The 23,829-nt window shown below is 43.2% G+C and overlaps 8 protein-coding genes across 8 annotated transcripts; 3 read left to right on the forward strand and 5 right to left on the reverse strand.

Annotated features, from left to right (window-relative positions):
• Positions 1-420: 420 nt before the first annotated feature.
• I203_104377 (uncharacterized protein) lies at positions 421-1,793 on the reverse strand (the record flags this gene model as incomplete). The annotated part of the gene is made up of 7 exons (XM_019144031.1): positions 421-625; positions 702-754; positions 830-981; positions 1,067-1,195; positions 1,282-1,433; positions 1,588-1,682; positions 1,764-1,793. The coding sequence occupies 7 exons, from the start codon at positions 1,791-1,793 to the stop codon at positions 421-423; spliced, it is 816 nt and encodes a 271-aa protein (XP_019007080.1).
• A 574-nt stretch (positions 1,794-2,367) lies between these two features.
• I203_104378 (uncharacterized protein) lies at positions 2,368-3,468 on the forward strand (the record flags this gene model as incomplete). Its single annotated transcript, XM_019144030.1, has 5 exons — positions 2,368-2,502; positions 2,595-2,657; positions 2,765-2,904; positions 3,044-3,189; positions 3,344-3,468. The coding sequence occupies 5 exons, from the start codon at positions 2,368-2,370 to the stop codon at positions 3,466-3,468; spliced, it is 609 nt and encodes a 202-aa protein (XP_019007079.1).
• Positions 3,469-3,640: 172 nt separating this feature from the next.
• On the reverse strand, positions 3,641-5,031 carry I203_104379 (uncharacterized protein; the record flags this gene model as incomplete). Its single annotated transcript, XM_019144029.2, has 5 exons — positions 3,641-3,900; positions 4,021-4,451; positions 4,529-4,624; positions 4,695-4,877; positions 4,970-5,031. 5 exons carry the CDS (start codon positions 5,029-5,031, stop codon positions 3,641-3,643), a joined length of 1,032 nt encoding a protein of 343 aa, XP_019007078.2.
• Positions 5,032-7,817: 2,786 nt separating this feature from the next.
• Positions 7,818-8,177, forward strand: I203_104380 (uncharacterized protein; the record flags this gene model as incomplete). The annotated part of the gene is made up of 1 exon (XM_019144028.1): positions 7,818-8,177. One exon carries the CDS (start codon positions 7,818-7,820, stop codon positions 8,175-8,177), a length of 360 nt encoding a protein of 119 aa, XP_019007077.1.
• Positions 8,178-8,410: 233 nt separating this feature from the next.
• On the reverse strand, positions 8,411-11,068 carry I203_104381 (calcium/proton exchanger; the record flags this gene model as incomplete). Its single annotated transcript, XM_065517521.1, has 13 exons — positions 8,411-8,467; positions 8,536-8,602; positions 8,667-8,736; positions 8,799-8,812; positions 8,885-8,964; positions 9,033-9,110; positions 9,165-9,293; positions 9,356-9,661; positions 9,754-10,024; positions 10,092-10,162; positions 10,249-10,373; positions 10,451-10,575; positions 10,653-11,068. The coding sequence occupies 13 exons, from the start codon at positions 11,066-11,068 to the stop codon at positions 8,411-8,413; spliced, it is 1,809 nt and encodes a 602-aa protein (XP_065374339.1).
• Positions 11,069-12,184: 1,116 nt separating this feature from the next.
• On the reverse strand, positions 12,185-14,245 carry I203_104382 (uncharacterized protein; the record flags this gene model as incomplete). The annotated part of the gene is made up of 7 exons (XM_019144026.1): positions 12,185-12,250; positions 12,315-12,368; positions 12,522-12,892; positions 13,026-13,055; positions 13,140-13,565; positions 13,743-13,993; positions 14,157-14,245. 7 exons carry the CDS (start codon positions 14,243-14,245, stop codon positions 12,185-12,187), a joined length of 1,287 nt encoding a protein of 428 aa, XP_019007075.1.
• Positions 14,246-15,001: 756 nt separating this feature from the next.
• Positions 15,002-18,178, forward strand: I203_104383 (uncharacterized protein; the record flags this gene model as incomplete). The annotated part of the gene is made up of 14 exons (XM_019144025.2): positions 15,002-15,921; positions 16,028-16,306; positions 16,371-16,444; positions 16,505-16,571; positions 16,635-16,689; positions 16,747-16,800; positions 16,883-16,969; positions 17,047-17,130; positions 17,197-17,268; positions 17,329-17,393; positions 17,451-17,612; positions 17,668-17,722; positions 17,793-17,836; positions 17,929-18,178. The coding sequence occupies 14 exons, from the start codon at positions 15,002-15,004 to the stop codon at positions 18,176-18,178; spliced, it is 2,268 nt and encodes a 755-aa protein (XP_019007074.2).
• Positions 18,179-19,227: 1,049 nt separating this feature from the next.
• I203_104384 (uncharacterized protein) lies at positions 19,228-21,437 on the reverse strand (the record flags this gene model as incomplete). Its single annotated transcript, XM_019144024.1, has 5 exons — positions 19,228-20,031; positions 20,101-20,205; positions 20,278-20,337; positions 20,405-20,487; positions 20,603-21,437. 5 exons carry the CDS (start codon positions 21,435-21,437, stop codon positions 19,228-19,230), a joined length of 1,887 nt encoding a protein of 628 aa, XP_019007073.1.
• Between the last annotated feature and the right edge of the window lie 2,392 nt (positions 21,438-23,829).

Genomic DNA, 23,829 nt, shown 5'->3' on the forward strand with positions numbered 1-23,829 from the left:
TGAAATATGATATATGATTTCCCCAAATGATCAATCAATATTTCAACTCAATCCAGTACATGATGATACTCAACATTCAATATGCAACAAACCAAAGTATCCACTCTGATTTGTAATTTGGTCTTCTCATCACCACAAGTCCGGTCCATATAAATGCAAGCATTGATAAGCGAGGCGAGCTCAGTCCAAGTTGTAGATTTGCCCTTCGATCTTTTAACATTCATTTAAGCTCTCAAGCATCCAAGAAGACAGGATTAAACCAATCAAGACCTTTTTTAGGATCATGAGGCATACGCACATCATCCCAATCTCGAAAAAAGCGTAAATACATCACATAGCTATTCATTCATACCATCCCTTATTTTCGATTATTATGAATATGTTCCCCTTCTCTCATCCCTCATATTGTCATCCTACTAATCAAGCAGCAGGAGCAGGAGTGGCAGCAGCTTCTTCCTTCTTCTCCTCTTCGGCAGCAGGCTCAGGAGCAGAAGTTTCAGATTTTTCGGCGATAGCTTGTTTCTTGAGTTCAGAAGCGAGTTCATCAACTTCTTTGCTTTCGCTAGTGGCAGCAGGAGCGGTCTCGGAGGTTGGTTGATGAGTTGATGGAGCTTCGGTTGTATCCCTATGACAACAATCACCGTTAGATCGAGTTATTCGACTCGACAGTCGGAAATTAGAAACTGTAAATATCAACTCACTCAGCAGCTTTCTCCTCTTTAAGTTCTTCCTTCTCAGCAGCAGCGGTGGTCTCCTATTATCACATCAAAGATGAGTTACACATTCTTAAAGAGCTTGGCGTGCACATGGGGCAAAAGGCAATACTCACGTTGACAGGTTCAACTTCCTTCTTTTCCTCGGTAGCAGCAGGAGCGGCAGCAAATTCCTCCTCTTTGGTCTCCTCAGCAGCAGGGGCAGGGGCGGATGATCCAGCATTGGCAGTTTGAGCATCTTCGAAAGCGGTCTTGAAAAGGTTTGCATCTGGTCCAAGTGAGATCGTATATCAGTATAAGACGAAATAAGCACCTTTGGATGTTAACGAATAAAGTCATCGTTCAATACTCACTCTCGGAATTACCAAATCGGATAGCCAAAGTTTCAGGTGAAGCTTCACCTTCGGCATAATCAGCCGCTACGTTCCACACCCATGATCTGTCGGAACCGACATTTGGTGAGAGTTTCATATCGGATGAGACTGTAGTGGAGATATCAATCATCAGCCTTCAGTTTATCCTCTCATACTCATTCTCAATCGAGGTTGAGATAGTTAGACCAACTCACCGATGTGGTTCGCACAGACTTTCAAAGTTTTATCACGTCTCATGACCAATCTGATTTTCTTAGTTTCCTTGTGCTTGAGGAGTCGAACATCACCTGTTCCTCGTTCCTTCCATTCGAGTGATTCTTTGGCGAATCGGAAGAGCTTGGCTCGCCTGAAAGACAAAGAGTCAGCTCAGCATCGGCATACATGGAACATATAGACAGAGTCCTCCACTGAGATAGATAGATGAGGAACCATAGGAGGGAAGAAGAAGAGGAGTGACGACATATGCGTTGATGGCAGAATTGAACCGCGCACACACTCACATCTTGAAAAGAACCTCTTCATCCTCCTCGTGAGTCTTAGCTTCGACCTGTTCGGTGAGCTTGATAACAGGTTCGAATTGAGGGTCGTGCTCTTCCTGTGATACCAATTCAGGTGCTGTCATTAGTACTGAGTTTTAACATACAGAATAAAGTCTCGAAGAGGTGGTGCAACTCACGGCACCAACGGGTTCGGTAGGTTCAGCCATTCTGTAAGTTGTTTGACTAAAGATTTAGATATTATCGAAGAGCAAAGACGTCAGCTTGTAATGATCAAAATCTCCTCGAAGTCCGATGTCCCCGGCAAGGTGAGTGCGTCGAGCTGACAGATATGGACTGTGAACGATCACTCACAAGGTATACGTTGAGAAATGAGATATAATCTTGGAGAAGTAGGTAGAATGGAGTATCAAGTATGATATGTGCTGTATGATCTGGTATTCGATGGCAAACTGTAGAATCCCAAACGTCCAGGCCCAAAGAGCGTCAAAAACGCGTGCACTGACCTACTAGGTCCACTTCCATCATGCCTATCCGCCTTGGACAGCTCACATGCCTAATCCCACGTCGCGTGCCACGTTGAACGGTCTTGGTCTTGGTCTTGTTCGTTGTGATCTTCGTCCTCGACATCGTCATATAGTACCGCATAGGATTGATACTGCATACTGCCTACTGTCATCAGACCCGGACCATCAACCCTCAGGGCTTCCAAGGCAGGTCTCATCAACAACGACGCTAGAAAACACAGAAAAATCTGGATACAGCTACCTTGCCTTGATCATCATGCTCCCTCGTCTGAACAACTTCCTACACCTCTTCCTCCTCGTCCTTCCTTTCACCTTCACCCTCGCACATAGGATAGAGATAGATCCAGGAGAGAAGGAATGTTACTTTGAGAGTCTGCAGCCTAAGGATAGGGTCAGTCATCTCATTCAAATGATGTCGTACTCTGGGAGATAGCACGACCAGATGGCATCTTCGTTGAGCTGACTTTCGATTCACCTTGATAGATGACAATAACGTACGAAGTAGGAGGGTCAACCGGCGGAGGTCATCTGGATATAGATTTTTATGTGAGTCTTCTGCGCCTTGATCAGCTGGGTCATCTTCCGTCCGCTCTTCTGGCGGTAGTCATACAAAGCGGAGAAGAATCTCGCTGAACATGCGCCTTTTCATATAGGTGACTGATCCACAAGGCAAAACGATATACACGCATCACAAGAAACCTCAAGGATCATTCTCCATGTCGGCCGATAGGAGTGGTAAATTTACTTATTGCTTTAGTAATGAGATGAGCAGTTATGCTAGAAAGGTACTGAGGTGAGTCACTGATCATGAGATTTTCGCTTCAAAACGAATGCATTTATAACGTCTTCGTCATCGTCGACTCTTTCTTCTTCCGTATATGTAAAACATGTGACATATACTTCAAATGCTAATGCCTGAAAACCTCACATAGCTTCAACGTACATGGTCAACTGTACATAGGCGACCAAGAGCAAATAGCACCTGTCGAGCAGGAAGTGCGCGATCTAAGTGCAGGACTACAGTTGGTCAAGGATGAACAAGCTTATTTGGTGGTTAGGGAGAGGGTACATCGTAATAGTGAGTATACACCTTTCAATCATCCTTCATATAGTACTCTTCCCCTTTCATCTTGCGTTCAATCTGCCACCAGGTTTACAGTATTGCTCAAGATCTCGAGCGAACTGTATCATGTATTTCTAACAAGTACTAACCCTTTGAAATATTCCATCAGCATGTGAATCGACCAACTCCAGAGTCAAATGGTGGGCGATAGTCCAAACCGTCATCTTATTCAGCCTTTGTGCCTGGAACGTACATTACTTGAAGAGCTGGTTCGAGGTGAAACGAGTGTTATAACGACGTAGACTAGAGTGAATTCTGATACGATGAACGAGTCATGTTTGATGCATGTTTTACGATCTACCATCTTAGAAAGGTATATGATTATCTATCAACCTTTCATATGAACAGTTCACGCCCCTCAGACTCGATCTATCAAAATGTCCTTTACTTTCTCTTCCACTCCAATTCAATTCTTCATGAATAATTTTCTTAGTTCATCTACATTGTGAACCACACGCAAAGTCAACATATTACATACTGTGAGTACTATGAGTAAAACACTTACCAAAGATCCCATACCGAATTCAGGATATCTCGTACCAATTACCGGATTCTTGTTGAGTATCTCGAAGATCTCTTTCATCTCTTCTTCTGAAATTTTCACTTGCGCAGCTGCGTTATTCTCTGCTACTCTCTTGGGGCTTTTGGATCCTGGTAAGGGAGGATCTGATATACAAGCAACGTACAATCAGCCTATGAATCGTACTGACGTTGACAGAAAATATTCCCAAATACAGGAATTACCCCTACTTCACTGTCATGAGATATCGTACGATGAAGGTCCACTCACATTAGGGCTATAAGCATTCATACAACCCAAAATTACTTCTGTCAATTTCCTTTCATTTTTCTTCGCCAGCTCTTTCAAATCCCTAACCAAAGCAAGGCTTCTATCGAGGTTCTCTTTTTGGAATCTCGGTAGATGATTTCTCCAATCCCCTTCTCCAGAGGGAGTTTGACCAGATAACAAACCATGTCCGAAAGGTGAGTAACCAATGATGATTATACCCAGTTCCTCGGCAGTTTTGATACTTTCTACAATCAGGGGGTCAAGCAAGGTTTGGAGGGAAACTACAATTTCATTGGAGGAAATGAGGTTTCCTGCGATCTGATGGGCTAGACGCATGGAAGAAGCCGACGTCTCGGACAAGCCGATAGTTCGAAATAAACTTTCGGATTGGAGTTGGACGAGATTCTTGATTGTTTCTTCGAATGGACTATACAGTATATTAGTTCACCTTGATATCAATACACGACACGAGAATTTGTAGTGTATATATAACATGGGACATACCGATCATCAGGTACTCTCGCGCAAGCGAAGATATCAATTTCCTTTTCACCCAATAATTCTTTAACGGTTAGAAGTTCTTTTCGTAAGCGGTCGATACTGTTCCAAATGATCTATCAGTCAACATAAACTTCAAATAGCTTATCGTGGGTGGGACGACATCACTCACTCTCCTGTACATCCTGAAAAAGCACCTATCATACCACCTTTGACACCTAACATCGCTTTATCCTTATATTCAGGGTATGCCTTGAAGAACCTCCCTAATAATTTGAGGCTTAACAATTTGTCTGATGGAGATCCGTAAAACATCGTTGAGTTAAGGTGGGTGGCACCAGCATCCAAAGAAGTTCTACAAATGGTTGACCCAACATCTCTGTCAGCCTCGACATCATTAGATCATACAACATTACTGTAGATTCACAGCGGTCCGAGTCAGCTCACTTGATGACCGCAAAGGCAACATCGTGTGAGACCGGTTGATTCGCAAATAATATTAATCCCATAACCCCAAACCCATACGGATAGTGGGTTTACCAGCTAAGATCATTTCTGACAAGGTGTAATGTATTTTATCGTTTCTTATCGTTCGACCACGGTGAATACTTGAATCGAAGAAGACGTTGAATGAGAAGGGTATTTCATCATCATTATTAGCCGTTATATCTCTCAGGATGAGATGCAATGTTAACATCATTGGGGCCTACTGTAGATGTGGAGGAGGGGATTCATGGATCGAAGGATCGATGTGACCTAGGTCATCTCGTTCTATGACCGAGATCATGATGATTCATCAGTGAGAATTACCCTACCAACCTTAGGAGGAAACTTTATGCTGTCCTCTGTTCCAACGTTCTAACAAAGATACACATCCACCTTCCACTTGAAACATCCAGCAGAAGCTTAGAGTCGGTATCCGATTGTGGATGGGCAAAACATTCCCTTATCACGGAGTGTTATCGGGTGATCACCGTCGGCCATATCTATCAGTGACCGACGGTGAAGTGGAGGAGCCAGAGTCGAATTCTTCTTTCGTGTTGGTCTTCCCTACGCTTTCGGATGAAGGTATAGTATGCATGACATTGAGTCACATCAGAATCAGAAAGGAGCAACCGAAATATTGTGTAGGGGTAGGGAAGATGAAAAGGACAGCACAGCATTGACGCTTCGTACAAGGTTCCAACCACTTTCGTCGAGGTCTCCTCCCAGCGCCACGTCTCTGAGTTGCAACAAAGGAGGGTGAGATAGAGAAGCAGCTCCTGTTCAGACCATTTCTTTGTTGAGTCCGACAATACTGGGCATTGCCATACTAGGTCTCAGATTGCACTGTACAAGCCGTCTTGATCATCATTCATAGACTCGTTCATCCTGTATCATCGTATCAACGTTCAACGATCAACGATTCTACGATGGATCTAACCACCGAAGCTCAAGCCAAAAAGACCATGAACGATAGCTACAGCAATCTTCCATGCGACTATGAGATATCCAATCATACATTTGATAACATCTTACAGTCATCCACTCGGAAAGGCCGTTTGAATTTAGATGTCATCGAGACTATGCAGAACTTGTTCCTGAAAAATATCGGGTCTCATTCTGCTTACAACAGTTCAGCCACTAATTTATATGAGATGGTCAAAGGTGATACAGATAGAGAACAGCAAGTACTCACTTACCGAGCAAGGACAGAGAGAAGCGTCAATAGCATTAAGGAAGTGCATGTCCACCAACTAAACCAGGTTATCGCGGCTCTTACTCCATGGGCCATACAGACTCTCACAAGAGGTTCTGAAATTGGATCAAGGTATATAAAAAGTCTGAATGATAGAGAAACAAGTATTGAAGATTCACGTCAAGCCTGGATGACTGCAAAGCAAGATATCGATCGGTTTAAACCAACAATTACCAGATGTGCATCGACGACCAGGAACGATGATACTCATGAGATGACCAGGGCATATCAAGGGTGGAAATCAACGCTGGATGAGGTTGAAAGAGTAGAAATGTCATGCTATAAGGCTATTCATTAGAGTTGTGCTTCTGATAGTTGATAACTGTGAAAGTGCAGATTTGCAGGTTTTACTCTTTAAGGTATTGCCAGGAGGGACAGCTGTCTTGCATTTTCACTATGATAAACCTCTCGAAGAACCAAATGCACCTAATTGCAAGTTACGGATCCTATTCGCCCCATACATTATCTGTCTTGATTGCACACTCCAAAAAAGAGAAGAAGAAAGCGCGGCAGGTTCACAACGACCATATGCTGCATTTTGCCAATTGCCTCGCTCCAGCGCTTACCTCTCCTAAAGGTCCAGACTGAATCTCTGAGATGATGCGAAGACCCAACAGGTTTCACAGTTGAGTGTAGAGGCTTTAGACGATGGATTGTCACGCCGAAACGCTCGAACTAGAGATGATTGGCAAGCCAACTTTAGTAAAGTTCAGAGATACAAACCAGAGAGAGGAGCTATATCGAGACTACCAACTGACATCAAGTCTATCAGTAAATTGTTTGCGGACTTGAGTCGAGTGGACAATCAAGCTAAAGAGGCTGAAAGCGTTTTTGAAAAAAACTGAACGCGCAAGTAAGGAAGTAAGAAACAAACCAAAAAATCACGGCTGATATCCCTTGCTTAATCCATCGTATCGGACTCAGAGTACGGAAAATATTGCGCTCAGATTGGATTAGCAATTAGATCAATCCCAGCGACCATTTGTATCACACTGTTATCCTCTTGTTATCTTTTTTTCTTTTTCATTTGATCGTCCTCATATGCAGCCATAACCCTGTCATCTTCAATCATTCAAAAGCCATGTAATCACTCTTGGTGGCGATGCGTTTCCGTCAGTGAAACAGCTCTAAGAAAGGTTCGATCTTCTTGCCTTCTCTCATCCTTTTTACCTTGACTTTTCAAAGATGCACTCTATTGAACCAATCGCACGACGAACCGAAGGCCAGACTCTTCTTCAAGTTGTGCCGCACCGGCCATGTATGTTAGGGTAATTTGTGTATGTGAGGGTAATGTGCATGTTGATTATTTGTCAAGCAATCCAGAGGCGCGATATTCAGGTCAATTTTGGCATTCACATTAAACGACTACAGTGTTCTACAAAGGCAGTGGCTACAATAATGATAAGTTCCCAGCTAGAAAAGAAGCTCTCTAAACTTACTCTGGAGAGATCCGACTCTAGCAGTGGCATACAAGTGAACCAACCTGATTCTAGCCCTTCCGAAGAGTCGTATCAACTCTCGTTTCGACTCGATCGGAACACGGACAGGGACACGGGCATGGACACAGATGAGATATCACCTACGTACGATCCCATCATTCGTACTTCTAGAACGTCCGTTGACAATGACATATCTTCCAAACACCCTCAAGAATCTAATCAAAAAAAGACCAAGTCCGCTTCGACCAGTAACATTACCACGAGCAAACTCATTTTCAGTGGAACTCGAAGTGCAAGTGGTATTTCCAAACCTTCATCTCACAAGAATTATCAAGCTTTATCTCGCCTTTCTAACGGATTTAGGCCCAGGTACTTCACCAAATCACAAGATCTCTCATTTTTGGTCGAGGGGAACGATCATGTTGGAGAGGTGGTCAAACCAGCTGCGAGAGATGAGGAGGACATGATGGAATTATGAGAGAGCTCCACTTCACGAGATACGATGAAGCAGATTCCATGTGCAGTAGAATTGTATGAAGCATTATATTATCGATACATTCTCCCCCTCAAACTATATAAAGCATTATATGGTAGATTCGTGTATACGATGACGATTCCCCACAATGACACAGGGAATTTGAACAGAGACAATTTTATAATTGAGATAATTGTATAAACTCGACAGCAGTACAGTCTGTCATATCATGGCATCTATCCTACCACACTGGAAGACTCGGCACATCCCAATAAAGTAGCTGTCGATGATCCCTATATCCCAGTTAACGAATGTAAGCTTCAGACACTGCATGCAAAATTTGAAGAATGATAAAGCTTACAGGGTAATACCAGAACGACACGGCGATGATGAGATATAACATCATCAGGACTAGACCTTCCATCCAGCTATATTACGCTCATCATCAGTATGTCTCGGTCATCGGGCCTGGATTAAGCATGAGGGACTCACTTGGATCGTCCATCGGCAAGTGTTTGGTTGACGATCAAAACAGATAAGAACAGTACGATCGATTCGTAAGCTGACAAAAGAAGTAGATTAGCTTGGTCATGAAATCATAATGTGATCAGAAAGCTAACTTACGATCGAATAGTAAACTGTGTGAAGAGCAGATGGATAGGTGATTCATTAGTTGATGACACTTTACTGCACAATGAGGTACGACTCACGTCATGGGTTTACCGATTGTCCAAGCCAATAATTGAATAACCGGAATGACAAAGAGAGCAATTTGGATCGATGAGCCGACCTACAGATGTACTTGTATCAGCCGTGACTTCCCGCAGACTCCCGACAGCTATTGGAAATTCAACTTACAGCTACTGAGATTGACAAATCGAGTTTATCTTTCACCGATACTGATACAGCAGTGAAATGCTCTGCAGCATTACCGACCTAAAGCTCTAGGGTTAGCTGGCGACCCCATCTGACATCCCCGAGATGACTTACAATGGGAAGTAAGATAAGACCAACCCATTCTGCCGATAAAGAGGGGTGTGACTCCACCAGACCGTTGATCGAATCGACCAAAAACTCGGCAGTAACTCCGACGAGCACAGTGATGAGTACCATCAATCCCTAAATACCCCTCCTCGGTCAACCTTCCATGTCAATGTGGTGAATTGGAAGCGCCAACTCACAATAGTACAAACGACATTCATCTGTGGCGTCTCCTCATCATCTTCCTCCTCTTCCTGTTCATGCTGTCTCTGAACAGTGAGATTTTCAGGAACGACAGTCGAAGGTCCATGAGTAGCAGGAACAGCCCCACCGGCATTAGTGACATTTCCAGAATGAACCGTCGAGTCGGATGCAGTGGTGGTAGCTTCCTCTTCGTCCGTCTTCTTGTGTCGATGGAAATTCCTGAACCGGAGTTTCTCAGAAACGTTGGTGATAGCTTCTGGGTAGGCGGTCGAACCAGTCACATCGTCATCTACGTAGTAGGCCTGAAACAATCCATCAATATCAGTATCAGCATTGATCGGACCTCAAGCCGAACGACAATAACACAGTATCAAGGAGAGGTTGAAAGACTTACCGCATGGGTATACATTTGGAATACCAAATAACCCAAATACAACAATAAGAGCAATATTGCCACTCCATGACTCATCGCCAACAGATCCGCACCTTCACCTTGGGCTAATTGGTCGGCATCGGTGTTGGAAGTACTTGAGCTGATTGAGAAATGGAATGCCGAGGGAATCAGGACAGCTATAACTGCGATCAAAAGCAGAGAGGCGTTGAGTTGAGCAGCGGTGGATTTGATAGCTTGTTCGGCAAATTTGACTCCTCCCGCGAAGAAACACCTACAAAAAATTGTCAGTCACAGTACACCCCATTACCTGAGAGGCTTTGATCGTTATATAAACTTACATTCCTAGGACTAATAGGATATTACTGAGAATAGAACCGACCAAAGAGGATTGTACGACTTGTAATTCACACTAAACCCATTATATTCCAACATTCAACATCCAATATCAGCGTCATATGTCATATTCCCTGCCATTGAACAAGTTGGATTACTTACCTTGATCAAAGCTAAGATAGCTACGATCAACTCCACAGCATTACCCAACGTAGCATTAAGTAAACCACCAAGTGTCTGTCCTAATCTCAAGGCAGCTTCTTCAGTTGCGAAGCCCAGTAAACCAGCTACGTACGAACATCACATGACAACAATCAGTCTAGTCCTATGCTTTCTTCTTCATACCGGATATCAAACTACTTACCCAAAGGGATAATAGCGATGAAAGTAGTGATAAAAACAGCTGTATCTGAAATACTGTCTTTCCCACCACTATGTTTAGCAAGGTATAAAGCCCATCCAATAGGGATAAATACCAGCAATACGTTCCTGCAAGGTGATAACGTATATCTGATCAGCACGAACATGATCCATCACATATATTTGCGGGTTGAGCTGCAACTCACAACCAAGTACTCATAATAGCAGCTTTTATACTGCCCAAATAAGTAGGTGCCTTTCCCACTTTCTTAGGAGGAGTGAACAAGACAGTTGTGACTCTCCTGACGAGACTCGCATTAGGGTCGAAGGAGGGATTTCTTCTGTTAGATGATCGGTTTGATTCGGTGGTTTGTCTCCTTTGACTCATTGGTGTAGAATCTAGAGTTACCTGTCTATTGGGTGCGGTTGTAGTTCGTCGTCTCGCTCCATTGGGGGTTGCATTCGATTCTCTGGGAGGGAGGGTGGGTGATCCGGGAGGTGAGGAGGTGAGAGGTCCGGTTGATGAGTCTGGAGTGATGGAAGTGTCAATTGGGTCGACGGGGAAGGATACACGACGGGGAGGAGTGGAGTTCGGATCGGTTGTAGGGGTGGGGTTGAGCATGGTAATGGTAGGAGGTCGATGAGTGAGTGAGAAGGAGGTCGTTATGGTAGTCCGGGAGAATGGAATTAAAATATGATTAGCTATAGATCACTTTGAGATTTGAGACGAATCACGTCGGGTTGTGCGAGGGTAGGAGGTAGAGAAGAGTGACGATGATGACGATGTTGAGATGAAAATGAACATAACATACAATCTTTATCCATGTTTGCAATGATCTTATGAGGTCGTGTTTACGGCTTGATCTTTTTCTATTTTTATCTAATTAAAGGACCTTGCGCTCTAACACGTTTCAACGATACTCGCACGAGAAAATCGCCAGTATGCGCAACTGGGGGTCTGTGTATGAATTAGAGTGACAATGTATGATGCGTTGTAGATCCTTTGAACCAACTTGTCACCCCGATACGATATAATGAGAGAGGGTGATCTATCTCGAGCAGTGATGATCCTTGATAGTGCTTGATGTTGGTGTTCGAGGATGGGATGATGATAGGCAGTCGAAGCGAAGCGAAATGAAGTGAGCTGGATTGAAAGGCGAACGGTTGGTTTCCTTTGCGATACGATATGATGAAAGAATGGAAAAGCGGTACCAAAACATAAACACTCCAGCAACTACGGTAAAGATTACCCTTAAAAAAACGTAACAAATCCACCCTCTCTAGATCTGTAATGATCAATTGGAATCTCCTCTTTTCAACACCGTCACTTTTTGGGATTCTGGTTGTCACGGTATCATTCTCTCCACTATGCATTCATAGTGCTTCAATCAGGTAGTGTGGGATGTCTATAGCTATAGCAGCTACGGCACACAGTGTCATAGGATGAAGATCTGCTTCCATAAACCAATGCCTCTGGAATCGGGAATGATCTAAACTAGGACATGTCACCTCGTGGACCTCGTGAGTAGTGTGTCAAAAATAGAATCTCACAAGGCTTGGCGTGGCAACCTGAAACATAACCAAACATAACCAAACATAACCAATCCTCATGCTACCCATTCCTTACCATACCGTACCAATCAGATATTTGCAGTATATACAATCGCCATGCATAACAGTATATCCTTGGTAATCTACTAAGTATCCTGTATACTAAAAATTTCATCCTCTTACATGCTTAGATGAATTCCTTCAACCTGAGAAGTCTCTTTCCTGCGGCATGGAGAAGTTCTGGATCTTTACACTGTTCAGACGACAAAGATATCAGCCATATGTCACCGATTGGGAAAGGATGGTTAATCACTTACGAAAGCGAATCGAGCGAATCGTTCACCGATTTCAACGTGTTCATCGCAGTAGAACTGTAAAATGCAGATGCGTTAGTCGGTAAACTTCACATGGGTGCCTATGAATTCCTATCCATCTAACCATTTGCTCGCATCACCCTTTCACTTTGGCCTCTCCTTCACTGCTTCAATTGAGGTGGAAACTAGATTAGAGAACACCTTACTCACTTCAGAAGGAGGTATTCCAACAACTTTCAACTCCTGAGCAATCCACCAACAGAACTTGAAATCTTTACCTCTACCCTGACAAGTCTCGGGTATGGGGTAATCTTCAGGTACTTTCACTTTACTTATGTCCACCAAGAGGAAATACGATCCTTCAGGCATGGTGTAAGGTAATCCGATTTGATCAAAGTAGGAAGTTAAGATATCCCTTCTCTCTTCGTAAGCTTTCAATTGATCTTCGAAGAAATGTCTTTCTTTGGCTTGCTCTAAACCTATAGCAACGGCTTCCTGCATAGGAGAGTTGGTAGAGAATACGATTCGGGAGTGAGCGGCAAGACACGCTGAAGTGAGTTGAGCGGGACCGATCAACCATCCTGAGAGTAATTAAGGGATCAGCGGGGATGATCAGATGAAAGCATATGTGCGTGTACAAGTTCTATCATGCAGATTGTACATCCAACAGATGGATCCAAGGGGTATGAGACATGTGTGAAATGGTAGACTTACCAATTCTCCAACCAGTACAAGCGAACGATTCTATCGTGATAATTTCATCAATTTATCAGCTCCAGACTCGATCGTTCATTGCATATTCATAACAAGAAAGAGACTATTACTCACTACCACCCGAACCGACAGTCAAGGTCCTCTCCCACATCCCAGGAAGAGTAGCGATCCTAACATGTTTCTTCCCATCGTATACCATACAATCGTAAACTTCATCGGCAATAACCAAAACATTCTTCTCTATACACACTTGGGCGATATCTTCTAATTCCTTCTGGGTGAAAACTTTTCCAACTGGATTATGAGGTGTGTTGATGATGACTGCTTTTGTTTTAGGGGTGAAAGCCGCTCTGAATTCATCGATGTTTAGAGTCCACTCTGAACCGTCTTTGACACCTTCTCCTGTAGGTGGGTGAAGGGGTACGAATACAGGTTTGGCACCTTGGAAATGGATAGAGGCGTAGTATTGATCGAAGTATGGTTCGATACAGATAACTTCTTCTCCTGGTTCACAGTGGGCTGTGAGGGCTGCGAACATACCTGTGGAGGGTGGAAGGTATTATTGTCAACAAGCAGTCCTTTATAGCAATGCGTCACGATATATCCCATCAGAGACACATAGTAAAGATAATGACATCGTGAATTAATCATAACGTGCATAATAGCAGAGATATAGACAACAACAATCAAAATAATCCGAAATGAGCTCTTACTCACCTCCATTTGCACCAGCGGACACCAAGATCTCCTCATGTTTCAATTCCCTTCCACCGAGATTGGTGAATTGAGGCGAATAGAATTTAGAGATGGCGTTGAGCAATCTTGGTCTACCTCTTGGATGGGAGTAATGGTGAGCCATGACATTCTCATCTAATACGTCGTGGTGGGCTTTGGTGATCCAATCAGGGGGTGACCAATTCATGAATCCTTGACCTAAGTTGATAGCGTCTGGAGGGACGTTTGCTGGGCTATCATATCAATCGTATTAAGACACATCAGCATACGTTCATACCGCTTCTACTTTTAGAATGTTTCATCCACAAAGGTTGAATGACATCCCATATTCTCCCTTCTCCTTCTTCTCCTTCCTCCCTCTTCAACCTGACCATTCGCTTCGAATCACACACTCACGTGAAGATTGTCCATACATCCAACTTATGCGTCGCACCATCGAACATCCTCTTGGCCTGAGGGATCTTTGCATTTTGGGTAGTAGCCATTTTGATCGATGCACTAAAATATCTAGGGTTGGTATAGTTGAAAGGTGTTGGATATGATGTAGATTTTCTGGCGAGTCGAGCGAATCGAGAGAGCATAAAAGCCTTGTTGATTATTCTACCGAGAGGTGTAGATGGATCAGTATATTTTATGATAATCAGAAAGTGATCGAAGCTAATGGATGGAAGTGCGAGACTTCGTGATGGGCAAGAGTAGCGCTGATCTGGAAGTTGATAGGGGGATAGTATCACTCACGAGGAGAAATAAGCAGAGGCCTGAATGATTGACTGCCGATCGAGCTGGTGGTTGTATATCGGGTGAGAAGATGAAAAGAAGCAAGGAATGTGTAATGTCTAATGTCTAAATACCTTTCTTTTTTTCCATCGGTCAATCGGTTGAGGAGGTGATTCATGTCATTGCGTGATTTCAACATTTCTTGACTCGGCCACATGCGATAAGGAATTACCCGATCGGGTAATTCATCAGGGAGGAGCTTCGATCCGGATGCAGTGGTCCGAGCTCAACTTGTGTAAGGATCAAGATTACTACGCGGATGCTTTCTTTCTTACTCCCTCATCTCTCATTTCTCTCTTCTCTCTTCTCTCTTCAACTCTTCTTCTTCGTTCCTCTTCCTACATACGTATAACAACCTTGTAATCCAGTCTACACTCCCTCAAAACAATGTCTAACAGTCATCTGCAAAGGTGTAATATCCTCATCGATTAACAACCCTCACACTCACTAACCTATCTCAACCTATGTCCCTACCAGGTCATAGTCCTACTGATCATTTCTTGACAACCCAGACTCAAACTGAATTAAACCACTTTTCTCTTTCGCAATCTCATTCTCTCACATCACGATCATCTCAAAGTCAAACTACTTTATCATCCAGCCAATCTCAATTCTCATACTATAGACCTAAAAAGCGAAAGATCGATGTTTGGTCTGTCAACGATTCCATTACTGATCAAGAGTATCATCCATCATCACTCATAGCAAGCAATCCGATTTCAAAACAAGGCTCTTTGAAAATTCCAATTGACTTGACTCAAGATGATGATCAAGTCTCTCCAGTTCAAGAGACACCTCGTGAAGATGAATCTATATCTAGACCACGATATGGTAAACGAAGGAGGAGGAGAATCACAATTTCTCCCAGTCCTCCTCCGGCCCCCTGGGATACTACCGACAGCTCTTACAATGCACCTCAAGTCGGGATCGCAGATGACCGCTATCCCCAGTCTTTCGATCATCCACCTCCAGTACCGGGATCGTACCCAGAGATATACTCCACTAACCCACATACTCAAGATAATGAATTCGTCGACGGATATCATGGACATGATCCAGACGATGTGTTACTCGTTGATATGGAAGAAGAACATTCCCACCATGAAGGTGAGCTATCGATCATGCCTGGTACTTTTACCACCCATCGATACCCTTTTCCTATCACCGCTGCTGCACACTCACCAGCGCGAGCACCTCTCGACGAAGATGCTCAGGAATTTGAGAGGTTAATGGCGAGATATGAGGGTAAAAGGAAATATGAAATTCTTGCGGAGGGTGGAGAAGCCAAAGAGAGTCAAAGTGTAGGAAACAGTCAGATTTCCACTACCTCCAGTATATCACAGAGGGAAGTGGAAGACTTGGTCGACGAAGAAGACGAAGGGAGGTGAGTAGACAGATTCTGCCTTTGGTTATCTACCATCTGTTCTATATTACAAGTAATCTTCATTTGAGCTGCATAAGGATAATTTCTCTGCTAATCCTATTAATAGAACGAAGACCCTCAGCTTCCTCGGATCTATCGTCACTAATTTCCTAAGCCAACTCCACACATCCCAAATTCTCATTGCGGATCGAAAGGATGCGAGACTCAAGAAGAGTCCAAGGAAGAAGAAGCGATACCTCCGAGAACAAGAAAGCCAAGAAGACGAAGAAGACGAACTGTTAATTATCGATGAAGATTCTGACGAGGATGGTCTGGAAGATGGATCTCAAAGATGGGTTCAGACTGAACCCGGTGTAACGATGAGGCTCAAGAATAGAAAGACAGGGTAAGCTATTCGATGAACGATAACGATCTGTTTTAGAGTCTCAGCTAAGCCATTGATTTAAAAGCAACGATCAGGTTATCTCCTACCCAGATGATCCTCTTTCCAGCATGACTGGCCAAACCTCCATGGAAAAGATTAGTGAGTTTTCATATACCCCTGAATCGTGTCGAAGCAATAATTGACCGGAAGTTTCCACAGATTGTATCTTACGAATCGTCACGGTGCTATACGAAGCCGTGTGCAGTAGGACAGTCGTGACACTGAGGTGAGTTGCCGATCTGCTCCCAAAGACAAGATGATAAGCTCATTTTCATCAATCGGATATCAGAGATATTTATTATCGTGACAAGGTGTTGTTTAAGAGACAAGACGTAGTAGATAAGGTACTATACCTACATCTGATTAATCCTCTCTTGATGTCAGCTTACTGTTGAATGTAGCTGGTCGACGATATCGTAGCTACGGCCGGGTTGAAAAGACGAGATTTCTTCGTTGTAGGTTAATTTTCATTTGTTATACAAGTGAAACACGACGAAATGATGTACATGCTCAAACGAGTATTCATCAACTCTGTAGTGCGCCTCTGCCAAGGGTCTGATCGCAGCTGCCCATCTGAAGATTATACGTCGAACGGGCGAAGAATTGGTTCTCTCCTCTACCATCGTATGTCTGAATTCTTCAGCCATCCATCTCTGCTCACTTTACATTACATACCATTCTTTTGCTGATGTTCCTCTTAGGCAACGCTCATCGATCCTATCGAACGAATCAGTCGCCTTGAATCAGCAAGACCAGTAGAATGGGTGCTCGTGGTGGAAAAAGATGTGAGTTATCGAGGGCGTAGCCGTCCAAAAGTCAGCTCTCTAATGTATTTCTTGTTTGGGCGATAGGCTGTGTTACAAGCGCTTTGCAGTGCTAAATTACTAGAGGATGAAAAGTTAGGGGCAGGGGTCATGATTACTGTATGTTCATCTTGCATTCAAGATCAGAATGAACTCTGAGGCTTTTCATTGCGTACATAGGGCAAAGGTTTTCCCGATTTGGCAACTCGTCAAATTCTTCATTTGATAGCTGAGACCTATCCGCAGTGAGTCCATCGTCAGTTCAGACAACGTGGAGAACCGCTGATGACTGAACTAATCAGTGCAAAAATATATGCTCTGGTGGATGCTGACCCTCACGGAATATCCATTCTTTCGACCTATACATATGGATCGGGAAATACGAAATACTCAAACGATCATTTGGAGTTGCCCTTGGGATATAGGATTGAGTGGCTGGGTTTGAAAGCTACCGATTTTAAGAAGTAAGCGAGCCATATAGTGAAAGATGCTTGCAGAGTGCTAACTGATGTTGAATAGATTGGGAATTGGGCATGATGATTTATTACCTCTTGAAAAGGTCGATATCTCCCTGGTAAGTCTGTTTTTCACCTTGGAGAGATAAGGTCCCAGCTCATGTAAAATGGGGAATGCAATGGATATAGGCAATGAGGATGATCAAAGATCCCACATTACCTGGCGAATGGAAGTGAGTAATCGATCGATCAATAAAAGACCTTGCTGTTCTCAGTCCGGTCGGATAGGATGACCGTGTCTGACTTCTACTTCTGATCTTGACAGACGAGAATTATCCCATATGCTTCATATCAACCGTAAGGCAGAGATTGAAATCATGCTAGAGTCGAACACTGGTCAAGACTATGAGGATGGGCATGATCTATTGGATGATCTATTCGATCATGATCGCCAGCATCATTATGACATCAACGGCAACGATAAGAATAAAATTGGGAAGAAGGAGAAGGAGAAAAGTAAAAGTAAAAGTAAATTAGTGGAATATATCGTTGAAAGAATCATCTCATCAAGATGATAACAAATTACCAGGTGGAATATGACTCGGAAGAAAAACGACGATGGCATATGATAGCTCACGGACTATAGTATGAGGTGACACGACTACTTCAGATGAATGGATGTCCTTTATCTGATTGACTTTTCTGATTTACCATCATTACTTTTTACAAATTGCTCATGTATAACATTTCATCTTTCGATTTTCGCTTTTATGACTGATTCATCTCTTTATGTAAAATACCATCTCAATATTGTGTGTTTTTACAGTATATAGGTTATGTACAATACCTCTGCTTTCGGTTGTACTGTACTTTACCATTCTACGATTTTATGCTTCCATATGTTCAAATACTATATATTTATGTATAGCTTTTCATATCATATCATATCGTCCATTTTCATCTTCAAAACCTCGATCATGCCTCGTATAGCAACACTTCATCAATGATCACACATGCTGACTTTGTGCGACACCTTTCAAGCCTTGTACGAATATGAATCAATCGTGCACTGATCGTTGCACAGTACACTATGACTGTATATGTATAGGTACACTGTACTTCGAGCATCCGAGTGCCACGTGCAGACGAGTAGTACTCGTATCATCCGGATCGAACATGTTATCCAACTTCGACTCATTGTGTCATACTGTTGAGTAATTCAATTGATGGCGACAGATATCTCCATCGAGAAGGAAATACAGAAAGAGAAAGAGACATGCAGTACATTCTATTTTTTTTCCTCTCAATTTGATTTTAAACTACATACAGTACTTACAAAATGGTACATGATATAACTCAATTCCTTCTTTATTCGAGCTCTAATGTATTCTCAATAAGCCTAATGGTTTTTATCCATTTAGTCTCCATTGTCTTTCTTTCTTTCTTCGTTTCTGCTCTCGCAAGGTAGGCCAAACATCATTGAACCTTTTTTTTTCTTATCAAATTTGAATGATTTCCGTTAAAGTGGACAAAGTCCTTGTCGTTGATCTCATCCTATCTCCCTCATCTTCCTCATGATATCAGTATCACGTGTGATTGCCTCATTCCCTCAAATCCTTCACGTTTATCTCCTTATCACCTGATCTCCCCCTGCTCCTCCCTCATCATCCCCATCCTCCATCTGATTCTCTGCCACTCGTACAGGAGGTAATCTCATATCATCTCCCAGCCCCCACCCCAATCGACTAGGCTCATACATGGCTTTGAGCAAATTCGGTAATTTACTGATTCCATCCCTTTCACCGTGTTGAGTCATCGATAGATTCGATCTCGAATTTGATTTCGGTTCAACCATTGGTAATACCGGTACACCAGCTCTAGTAGTGAAGAACTGAGATTCCAAAGGTGAATTCGCAGTTTGCAAAAAACCAGATCTTGAACATCCTTCTCCCTCGGCATGATCTTGATCAGCCCTGCCATCTACCGAGGGATGTGAACTTGATTTTTGAGGTCGATCCAAAGGTGTATCATGGGATGGTCTCTGTATACCTATTTCTCTAGATTTCCTAACTACCTCTTTGGGTACCCAACTTTTATCTCTTTTAGGTAAAGTGTAAGGAAACGGTACAGCAGGTTTGGCAATAGTGATGCTCGTAGCTTTGTTTTTTCCTTTTCCCATACCACCATCTGAGTTCTTATTGAGGTCGTATTTATCAAGAGGATTAGATAGTCCAGGAGAGAAGACGTCGACACTTGGAGTTTCTGTGTTTGGGGACGACTCGCCAGAGATCGATAATCTATCCTTAGTCAGGAGGTCGCGCTCTTTGAACGTCGATTTGGTGGGTGATGATGAATATCCTTTGGAGGTTGAATTAGAATTGAGATTGGTTGCGGACCGTTTTAATTTACGTGCTGTTCTACCTGATTGCTGCAAAATATATCAGCACAAATAAATACATCGATCAAAACCTAGGTATGGGATACTCTTCAGACTCACCGAATTATCAACTATCCAATATCCACCTTTGCCACCTCCTTGAGCTGTGGCTTTTTCGACATTGATGAAACAATCATTCAATGATAGATTATGTCGGATGGAGTTCTGATAAGCACAACAGGCAAGTTACGTCCTTTAGCACACAAGAACAGTTATAGTGATCGGATTCATACTCACCTTCCAAGTCATTCCTGCTGTTTTATGCCATGGCCACCTTTCTTCAAATGCTTGATAGATCTATGATACACAGACAAAACCATCAGCTATAGTCGCTAGATCCTGCTTATGGGCATGCTCAGCTCACTTGCGATAAGGTCATCTTGCCTCTTGGTGAAGCAGCTATGACCAATCGTATAGCCTGGACATGCGTTAGATCGGGTTTATAGACTGCAAATAGCATGATTGGTCATGATCAACAAGATTTTCTCCGCAGTCAGAATCCTATAAATGGTTCATCCGTTCATATTGAGATAACAGGTAAATTGAGAGAGGTTCCACTCACCATTCCCATGCCCATCAAAACTATAGGGAATCAGCCCCGCCAAACCTTTAGGTATCCCACCAATTTCCTCCCATTTCTTCCAAGCTCCCTCAGCAACCGTCATATCCTTTGATCCTCGACTCCCACTCCCACTTCCACTACCACTCCCTCCAGCTTGTGCTTGAGCATGGACCTGCGTAGTATAGTTGGGAGTTATACCTAATCTATATCTAATCAAATCCGAACGAGTATACAAGAAAGGTTCGTCATACTCTTTATCTTGATCCAAGGTATTTTGAAAAGAAGGTAAAGAAGCTGGGATACCCAAAGTTTTCACCGCTGTATCGTCTAATGAAGGCCATGTCAAAGGTCTAAGTCCAAGTTCGTAATCCGCAAAAGGGAATTCCGTATGTTTAGTCCTCATACTTCCCTCACCCTGTGGACCACCAGAAGAGGATGATGATGGAGGAGGAGGTGCTTTCCTCCAAAATGCGTTATTAGATTTGATCTTGGGTCTTTTCGGGTCGATCAGATGGTCATCCAAAGCTGAAGAAGAGACGGTATCGGTAAGCTCGATCGGTGAAGTAGTATTGAGTGTTGTTGGGTTGATCGTGGTGAGTGTTTTGGTCGATGATAAGTTTTTTAGTCGTTTGGCTTTTTTCTTTGGACGTAAATCTATCTCTGGTCCAGGTTGAGGTTCAGGATCTAGATTGTTAGGCTGGTCTGGATCAGGAGATGGAGGTTCATCATCGTCTTCTGATACCAATTCTTCTTCACCCTCCCAATCTCTCTGAAGAGAGGTAGGAGTTGTCGAGGAGGTTGATTCGGGTGGTAGAAGGGTGAAGCGGGTTGACATCCCAGCGAGCTACCGAAGACAGGTAGTGGTAGAGGAAATGAGAAGTTGTGGTTGTATGGGTAAATAGCTGGAGGACGGTCAGTTCAGTACGAATAACGTGGTGTCTAGGAAGGGGACAAAAACTCACTGTCGATGGGAAAGCTTACATCAACACCCATCATCCGTCTAATCCAGTATGGAAAGAATCCTTCCAAAAAAAAAAAATCCGATCGATCCCTATGGATGGTTGAGGTGTACGACTTGGCGGTTGTAGGTGTTTATTTTCCCGATGATCTATCTGTGTTGATTTGATGGTGAGTCAATCCATGGATAGGTCAACCTCCTACCTTCTAGATCTATTCAACCGTGTGGATATGGCATATACCCTTTAAATCTAGATCCATACATCCAATTCAAAGGCCTCTCGCTTGACTCGACCGAGGAAGTACACCGAGTGGTCAGTGACTAGTGATCAGACGATATGTTGAAGTTGGAAAGGAGGGTCGACTGATCTCGAATAAAAGAGAACGACAGAGAAAATCAGAGAACGACTGTAAGTTGACCTAAACAATAGAGTGGTCGGCTGGTATCTATATTTTCTTTTGATCGGAGGTATTTCACTAGAAAATTTTGCGAAAAAGGAGGTTTTACTTCTTTAGCTCTTTGAAATGTTTTTGGGGGCGTTTGATGATTGGATGAATTGATGGTAAATATCCATGCGCTCGTATCGTGTTCGATGACCTATACGATGCTATTTTTCAAAACGAACTTATGTCAACAACTCGTATTTTACTTTGCCTGTCACAATTTTGTTCAGCAATACAACTTGACAAAGCATACATTGCCAACTTACAGTTATCTCGACAGACGGTAAATAAGGTTCGATAATTGTGTGCATAGCTTACCACTATCTTGGATTTGACAACGGATTTTGACCATATGGTGACACCAAACGATCAAGTATCACGTCACTCTACTGTTGAATCCGGAATTCGGAATGCGGAATGATGGCCATAAGAAACAAGGAGAATAGCAGAAGCGTGGTGGCTTTGTGCTTGTGCTACTCCAGGAACAACTCGCAAACCAAATGATCCGATCGACCAGGAGTCGAAAGTCGTTTGACGACCATCACTAGCCTGCAGTAACGGTGGCGTTCTGGAATTTCATTCTTTAGTGGTGAGCATAAGGTACGATGCTGTTTGTTTGTTATCAACAGTGCAAACGGGTCAACAGAGTTCGGGATATTCGGGGGTTGACGGTCAATGCGTTGTGTATATCAGTAGTACTGTATCGAAAGGAACCCCACTTGTTCCCCACTTTGTATCAACGTACTGCACAAGTACCGCCGGCAGAAGTCCAATTGGGGAGCACTTGATGGAGACAGTACATTGATGGAAAGGAAGGGGAAAGATGCTAGTATAGTCTAGCCTAGGTCTCAGTGTCGGCATTGCGTAAAAGTTGATGGATGTGACGTATGCAAAGGCAACTGTTTTGTTGGTTGTCAGGAGCTGTCGACTTTAGGCGCTGTTGTTGATTGTTCTTTTTGTATGCGCTTGCGAGATAGTGCCACCGACATGGTCGGATTGGATCGTGTTATATACACTACACGATAGTTTCGAGGATCCGAGACTTGTTTTTGCGATTGCTACTACATGTACTTTGGTATAGGATTATATAAACACACTCGATTACCATGACTGTCAGCAATATCTTTCCCAAAGCCTCCTCGAGGCGTCCATGAGGTCGACGAGATCAAGAAAGGCTCAGCGCGTGACGATTCACATCGGGGCAGAAATGATATGTCACTCGATGGTTCAAGTAACGAACAACCTGTCCCACTACGCAGACACCCTTTCTCTTTCATTTCAGTGTCAAGAAGGATTGATCCCGTCGAGCCCCTTACGTTGAAAGATGAGTACTCACATCTTGACTTCTTGGTAAAACCCCCTCGACCAATCAATCTGTTGGAACCGTTCAGATCACGCGATTTGCGCGATTTTGTCATCTCGTACAAGTCGTCGATGAGTTGTAATGTTCTTACGGGTCATCAACTACTGTAATCGTTGCGTCATCAATCCATTTGATCCAGTTTGTTTATGCTGCAATCTGGTTGATCACTTTGCATACTTTGCACCGCTTTTGACGGAACCAGAATTAGAAGTCTTGGCATCCTCGTGGGGCTCTTGTTTAGGTGATCCTCATAAAAGCACGTGTTGCAATCCCAATACGGTAATTCCAATGAGGAGTGTGTTTTGAATGCTTGTCTTGGCAGGAGAAACACGGGATATCTCATCCTCATCCCAAAAGAACAGTCTGAAATCCAACAATCCAACCATCGCCTGTATCCATCTCCATGACCTAAATCCTCCATCGTGTCCAGATCCAGTAATTATCCAGACGGAATCATCGTCAT

Source organism: Kwoniella mangroviensis, assembly GCF_000507465.2.
Source record: "Kwoniella mangroviensis CBS 8507 chromosome 1 map unlocalized Ctg01, whole genome shotgun sequence".
NCBI lineage: Eukaryota > Fungi > Basidiomycota > Tremellomycetes > Tremellales > Cryptococcaceae > Kwoniella > Kwoniella mangrovensis.